Source organism: Impatiens glandulifera, chromosome 6 (assembly GCF_907164915.1).
Source record: "Impatiens glandulifera chromosome 6, dImpGla2.1, whole genome shotgun sequence".
NCBI classification, from domain to species: Eukaryota; Viridiplantae; Streptophyta; class Magnoliopsida; order Ericales; family Balsaminaceae; genus Impatiens; species Impatiens glandulifera.
In genome coordinates, this window is record NC_061867.1 from 8,338,711 (window position 1) to 8,346,635 (window position 7,925).

Here is a 7,925-nt window from a genome sequence, read left to right on the forward strand (position 1 = left end):
ACTAATATATAATGATGTTGATTAAATGGATACTTGGGTCGGATTATGTGTTGACCCACCCATAAACTTAAAACGGTTAAAAATAAAATTAAAAATGTTATCCGTAATTTTTTTCGCGGTTTTTTATATTATTACTCGTGCAAATGCACGGGCTAAATGCTAGTTTTATTAAGATTCTACGTCCAACTTTATAATGGACATATTATATGTATTTTTTTTAAGTAATAAAAAAAATGTGTTCAAAGTAATATTTATACTCGTAACTAAAAAAAAATAAAAATTTAATAGGATAAAAATAATGAAATTATTTATCTGATTTATCAAGTCATCTAAGACAACTCAAAATATTAATATATATATTTTTTAAATAAAAGTTTTAGTTATTTTTGTATTAGAAAAGAAAAAAGGAGGGTATAAAAACAAAAAAGGAAAAGAGTGGAAATAGTAAAAAAAAAAAAGAAGCAATATTTATAGATGTAAAAGGGATGTGAATTTGAAGAATTCTTCATTTTTATCAAATCGTGTTGGAGAAGCTTCTCTGCTTCTCCTCCTCCATCCTTCATCAATCGTAGATATACAGATAGATAGATAGATAGAAAAAGGCGAATAATTTTGTTCCATTCCAATCTCTTTTTCCGTTCTTGGATTTGTCTGATCTTTCTTAAAGGCCGGATCATCGTCGGGAGAAGAAGGAGTTGGTTGCCATGGGACAAGCCTTTCGCAAGTTGTTTGATACCTTCTTTGGTAATAGCGAAATGAGGGTATATCTATCTTCCTTTCTCTTTTTCACAAACACACGATATTCATATCCGATTGATTCATCGATCGATCTTTGTTATTTTCATAATCTTCTTAATTTTGGTAATCAAGTCTTTTAGGAAGTTTAGATCGCTCATGATAGTCGCAATTTCTTGTTATTATAGCTTATTATGATTAGAATTTTATTGATCCTTCCAATTAGGTTTACCTATGATCATAGAATATTGTTTGCTGATCGTGAATAAACACAAATACCTAACCTACTTAATCGATGAAGAATGAACTTGATGATGATGATGATACTGTTGCTGGAGATGAGAATGGAGATATGAACTCTAGTGATTGTTTATAGCTTCAGAAATGGTTTTTGATTGATCTTTGTTATTCTCCTTTTCCATCTCTTTTACCATAATCTTAGTTAATTTTGCTAATCGAGTCTTTAAGGAGGTTTAGATATCTTGTTAAGATTTGAATTTTATCGGACCTTCCAATTAGGTTTTCATATGATCATAGAATATTGTTTGCTGATCGTGAACAAACACGAATACCTAACCTACTTAATCGGTGAAGTATGAACTTGTTGCTGGAGATGAGAATTGACATATGAACTCTAGTGATTGTTTATAGCTTTCAGTATAGAATTCCTAAGCAAAATTCTTGAATAAATTGTTGGTATAGGTTGTGATGCTTGGTCTTGATGCTGCTGGTAAAACAACAATATTATACAAGCTTCATATAGGAGAAGTTTTGTCGACTGTTCCTACAATTGGTATGTTGTTCTTGAGGTAGTATCTAATGGATATAATCATGTTTGGAGCTCTCAAGAACTGCAATTTTTTCATACACTCTTTAATATGTAGGGTTCAATGTGGAGAAAGTGCAGTATAAGAATGTGGTATTTACAGTGTGGGATGTTGGAGGTCAAGAGAAATTGAGGCCATTATGGAGGCATTACTTTAATAATACCGATGGATTGGTGAGAATGAAATCTTTACACTCCCGTCCCTTGCAGTAGTTTGTTACACTAAAATCTTTCATTTTCTTTCCTAGATATACGTTGTGGACTCGTTGGATCGAGAGAGAATTGGTAAAGCAAAGCAAGAGTTTCAGGTTAGTTTCATGTTACCTTCCGGGTTTTTAGATTTGAAGCTAATTGAATTGTTCATCATCTTGCAGACCATCATCAGAGATCCTTTCATGCTCAATAGTGTTATCTTGGTTTTTGCAAACAAGCAAGATATGGTACTAATTCACACTCTTCCTTGTTCATCATACATAATTGACCCCATTTGGAAACACTTATAAATTCAAAAAGTTTACGAATAATCCACTTTTATGTTGGTTTGTTTTAATCAGAAAGGGGCGATGACGCCCATGGAAGTATGTGCGGGACTTGGACTTTACGATCTAAAGAACCGGAGATGGCATATACAAGGGACTTGTGCTACTAAAGGAGATGGTTTATATGAAGGGCTAGATTGGCTTTCTAGCACTCTCAAGGAGGTTAAGGCTTCTGATGGATAACTGTGAATTGGCCTTTTTTTGATTTGTTACTTCCCTTGTGTAATAGTAAAATATCTAAGGAACCCAACTTAGTGTTGATTGCTGAGATGTTGTAAATTATTATTATTATTATTATTATTAACAATTTATCTTTTGGGTTTTCTTACATATATAGTAATGTTTTATTGAACAATAATGTCATTTAACACACACATAATGGAAACTAAACATAGATCCAGAAAATGTAAATTCAATAAGGGCCAGTATAATGTTGGATTTGTATTTTTGAACACAATATTACAAATTTATTCTCAGGAGATACTAATACAGTTTACCACCACTTAAGACCATGTTAGCAAAACACAATATCAACTAACCGGCGTTTGTGTTTTCTTTTCATCGGATTTGTTGATCATGCTAATGAAGTTCCAGACATGAAATCATTCACCCATAACGAAAAATGGAATTCCCCTGTCGAAGAATAAATCATTCGCCCATGAGTGTTTGCTAGTTTTCGGATAATAGTTAAGAAAATTAGTTAGTATATAGCTAATTACCAGCCACCATGTCTGGAAAAATAATCATTATCCAATGAGACAGCAAGTGCGAGAGTAACCGCCCTCTCTGATAGGGTCAAGGGCCGAACTACTTCCAACTCTTGATTCTGCAAAACCAAACACATTTTTTTCTTCAAATCTTATTCAGAAACACAATAATTGAACCTTAATACTATGTACTACCTTCTCCATGACATCATTAGATGTAGACCCGAATCGTATGACATATTGACCAGCATCAGTGAGTATCTGCAATCATATTTAACTAAATCAACATTTATCTAAACTATCATTTTAAAGGCAACACACACAGAATAGTTGAGAAATACCTCAAAACCGAATCCTCTCCAGTTACGATCTATCTCAGCCAACACTTGCCCATTAATGTCCTTCAATGTAAAGGTCCAATTCCAAAATCCAGGATTCTCAACCACTGCAAACTGCTTGTTCCTACAATATATCAGAAACCAAGTAATAGAAGAAAGATAGAGGTTTTGAATCCAAGTTAGTTGAACTAGACATAGATAGAATCAAAAGCCCTAGTCCAATAGTATGTCCATTGGTAAATTTAGGAGGTTTTAAAAATAAAGAAAACGTGCTTAGATGGACGATGCACAGATAAGTATGGTGCACGATGTAACTATCTAGACTTGGTTTATAGTCAGTTGAATTTAAGGGCCTTGATTGATGTGGGTTTTTTTAGATTAATTTCAAACAACTCACCATCCAATCAACTCATCATTCAAATCACTAACCAATAATACAAAAATACCTTCTATTTTGAACTATATAAAAAATCATTATAAATGTGTACCCCTAATGTCTTTTCACCCAAAAATCCCATTCCTCAATAACCTACATCAAACAAGATTATTTTGATATAAACCAAGATCAAAAAAGCCTAAGATATCAAGAAGCTCCAACAGCATTCTGATGCTTGAGAATGGGTTCCTATTCAAATATGAACCATTGATAAATGAGATTGTATGTTCAACCAAATGGGCATGAGAGGAAAGTTTAACTAAAATTTTTTGCGGCTGAGTGCATCAAAATAGAAGAGAATGAGTATGTAGTTTCATTTCAAGCCAGAATTTGCAAAATGGAGGCAATGTAAATGTTACCCCAAGTAGAGGTCATAGATTCTCTTCCAAAGATGCCACCTTCTATGAACAACACCAATCTCCTAAAAGAAGAATACTAAAAGTTAGTATCATTGGTTCATATGCGTAATGTAAGAAAAGTTCATAAAAAAAGGTTATGGTAAAGGAAAGCCATATATATCTAACTGGACATACCTTACCATCTACTTCTGTATAAATTGAGCTCGTAAGCCACCAAAAAGGCCTACGAACCTGAACAAAATATAATAAAAATGAGCACTAAACTAATCTGACAGGTCAAACTGAGATATGTGTAAAATCTCACCCTAAATAGCTCATTACTGGTGGAATCAGTGAAGTAAGCAATAAAAGGGCGTCTTAGACGAAGTGTCTGCAATGAAGTACAGGAGTAATAACGTATTTAAAAGAGAAAAAATATCCAAAAGAATATATGGTTCAAGAAGTTCTAATTACCTGTCTTGCAAACCAATTGCTCTGTTCACGAATAAATCCAACAGGCTGAAAACAAAACCATGTCAGATATGAACCTTCTCTTTTAGCTTTGGCTATGTTTGGTTCGGGCAGAATTGGAATTGAGGGTCAAATTCCAAATCGATTGTTTGTTTGATGACTTAAAATACGGAATTGGAACTGGAATATAAGTCCAATAGAATTGAATGAATATAACTTTACAAGTTTCAATTCCATCCTCCCCTCTTTGGAATTGCAATTCTATAATTTTATCAAACATACAAATTGAATTGTAATCCAGTTTATTCCAATTCCAATTATAGACATCCAAACATAGTCTTGTGGTATTCTTTGAATGTATATAACTTTTCAAGTTTCAATTCCATTATCCCCCTTCCGAATTGCAATTCTATAACTTTATCAAACATACAAATTGAATTGTAATTCAGTTTATTCCAATTCCAATTATAAACCTCCAAACATAGCCTTATGGTATTCATTTCAGACAAAACTAAGTCAAGGAAAAAAGTCACAAGAACATACCGATTGAGGATAAGAGACGTCAATTACAGCATACCGGTTTTCCTGCCATTCAAATAGTGAACAATCTAAGTACAAAGTCTATGTAAATTTGAATCAACATTCAATTTGTCAACTATTATTACCTGCTCAATACCAAACGCAAGATTAGCCCATTCAATATCTCTAGTAATCAACAAAATAGATCTTCCAAGAAGAGGTAAAACCCGAGCCTTCAAGAACATAATAATCGAAAGATGCCACTTCAGTAAAGTTTCTAGGAAAAACAATACACTGAAATAAACACAAACCAACCTCCTCCGAAGATGTCGGTTTCAAGACATTGGTGCCATGGTTAACAGGCAACCAATCCGATTTTTCTTCTGTTAAGTATCTTCCCGAAAACAACCTTTCAGGTTCATTCTTTACACATCTAATAAACTTCCTCCTCTTCATCTCTTTTTCTTTTTTCATCTTCATATCTTGCATCCATAGCTGAACTATAAAGTCCCTATCCAAGTTTAATTCATTTCCTGAAGTTTTTCCATATTGCCTAGATAAATTGATAGCAGGTTGCATATTTCTAACCAAGGACCATTTTTCCTGATTTCCCAACTCTTTTGAACCAGATCCTAAGTATCGATGAAATCCATTGGTAATATTCCTTTCATTTCCATGAAGATCATTCCAGTCATTGCCACATTTGTTTACTTTTGCGTTCGATTTTAAAACTCTAGCGAGAGAACGACAAGTTCTTGTACAATTCATCGCATCAGACTGCAAGAACGAAAGGTGTAAACATTGAATAGGATAATCAACTATAAATCAAAGTATAAACTGTAATCGCAATCTTAAATGGTTAAATTAGTGAATAGAGGAAGGATCTGTCTTAATAAGATTCAAAAGAGATAAGAAATGCAGTACATCGAAAGCAGTCGCTAAACAAGGTTGAAGACGAACTCTAAATCGCCGTTCTTCAATCGCATCGCAAAGCTGATCGCGAATTCCGTCTGTCTGTCTCTGGTTCAAATGAAGGTAAAAATAAATGAAAATTGGTTAATTCAAATTAATTTTACATTGGACGAAATGACCCTAAAAATTGGGTTATTTGCCTCCGTGGTCACCCAATAATAAATTTGATCTGGTGACCACTTTATTTTTTTTAGACGAAATTACCTTTTTCGCGTAACGCGAAGGGACTTTGCGAAAACGCGAAGTGAAACAGTGTGAATATATATACTAAATTTTTTTCATTTTCTTCATTTCGTTTCTCTCTCTTCTCTCTCTGGTCGTCGGCGGCGGCGAAACGACGGCGGCGAAACTTCGACGGTGGCGGCGAAGCAACGGCGAGGGCGCCTACGGAAAACAATATCAAATGAAAGATAAGTAAACTTAACCTAACCTGAATCGATTTTCATCATACACATCCATGTTTCAAACCCAAACTCCAACCCTAAATCGTTTAATCTATTCATATTGGTTAATATTTGTTTATATTTGGTTGATATTGGTTGATATTTGTTGGTATTTGTTGATATTTGTTGATATTGGTTGATATTTGGTTCATTATTCTTCATATTGGTTGATATTTTGGTTCATTATTGTTCATGATGATATTTGCAGCTCATTAGAGTTCCGTTTCAGGGAAGATTCGCGTCTCCCGTCTCGCTAAGCACTTAGCGATTCGTTAAGCACTTAGCGTTACGCAAAGCACTTAACGTTTCGTTAAGCACTTAGCGTAACGCTAAGTACTTAACGTTTCGTTAAGCACTTAGCGTAACGCTAAGGCGCGCATATGAAGAGGTTTGACTGGTTATCAAAGAAGAATCTCAGAGCAGGATATTTCTTATGGGCAATGATTGCATATGGATTAGGTATTTGTCACTATCTCTATCATCATACTCACAAATTCACAATCTTGTTGGAAAATTACCAAACATAAAATTAAAAGTGATTTTTCTTCCTTTGGTTATGATCCAGATAGTGTAGTTTTAGTTACTTCATTTGGTTATACTCATTCAGCTTATTTGTACTTTCATAATCAAGATCTTATTGGAAAATTACCAATTATTTTCTCTTATCAAGATCTAAATTATAGTTTTTCCTTTTTTACTTCATTTGATACCTCATAATTCATGGGTTGTTGTTGTCTATGCAGGCACTTTGTTCACATTGGGAAGAAAACGAGGAGATCTCATAATCATGTGGACTAGAGGAGAACCGGAGAGGCCTTGCCCACACCATCAACTTGAAACCTCTCAATAAAGATCATTCCTAACCACGAATGAGAATACTACTACTAGGCTGATGTAACTCTTAGAACATGTTCTCATTATATATACTTATATAGGTAGTTATATAACCTCTGTAATTTTGTGTCCAACAGTGTCCAAATATGCTTCTTTTTAAAAAGATTTTTTCATAAAAACAATGCTAAACACAAAGATTACATCGACTATATCTAGAGTTGTTATTTGTTAATCTGAAAAAAATACTGAATTCCAATCCAGAATGCTACACCAAGACAAGATGCTAGTAAAATAGCAACAAGAAAATTGAAAGTTTTGTTTAGTAATATAACATATATTTAAAAGTTTGGTTTAAAACATCATTAGGAACACTATGAATAAAGTTTGGTTTAAAACATCATTATGATTGTAATGAAAGTATGCAAAGAAAAAACTTTTAACTTGAAACATTGCATATGATCAAAGTAATTGTATCACAATTCACAACCAATTACTACAATTTATATTAACAAGTGCAATAGTTAGTTCCACCCTTTAAATTACTAGCAATATTGATGTCCCTTCACCATCTTAATGATAAAACCTGCCACCTTTCCTTCTGCTGTCCAATAATGACCAAAATGCATTTGTGTCTTTAGCATGTGTACTAGGAGCAGCAGCAGCAGCCGATGTTGTAGGTGAAACAACTTCCCATTCTACTCCACGAAGTGCGTTCGATTCCACCTCATTATTTGCCATTTATCGAGGCTTGAAGAGCACTCTAGATA

General features: G+C 33.7%; 2 protein-coding genes across 2 annotated transcripts; one reads left to right on the forward strand and one right to left on the reverse strand.

The window, feature by feature from the left end:
- Positions 1-557: 557 nt before the first annotated feature.
- LOC124941999 (ADP-ribosylation factor 1-like 2) lies at positions 558-2,425 on the forward strand. The gene is made up of 6 exons (XM_047482404.1): positions 558-761; positions 1,438-1,528; positions 1,620-1,735; positions 1,810-1,869; positions 1,936-2,001; positions 2,116-2,425. Exons 1-6 carry the CDS (start codon positions 705-707, stop codon positions 2,281-2,283), a joined length of 558 nt encoding a protein of 185 aa, XP_047338360.1. The 5' UTR covers positions 558-704; the 3' UTR covers positions 2,284-2,425.
- Positions 2,426-2,494: 69 nt separating this feature from the next.
- LOC124943071 (phospholipid scramblase family protein C343.06c) lies at positions 2,495-6,340 on the reverse strand. The gene is made up of 14 exons (XM_047483634.1): positions 6,312-6,340; positions 6,232-6,265; positions 5,834-5,929; positions 5,225-5,686; positions 5,056-5,142; positions 4,934-4,975; positions 4,394-4,438; positions 4,245-4,310; positions 4,115-4,171; positions 3,941-4,002; positions 3,149-3,269; positions 3,003-3,068; positions 2,820-2,926; positions 2,495-2,733 (listed from the first exon to the last, which is right to left on the reverse strand). The coding sequence occupies exons 1-14, from the start codon at positions 6,338-6,340 to the stop codon at positions 2,703-2,705; spliced, it is 1,305 nt and encodes a 434-aa protein (XP_047339590.1). The 3' UTR covers positions 2,495-2,702.
- Between the last annotated feature and the right edge of the window lie 1,585 nt (positions 6,341-7,925).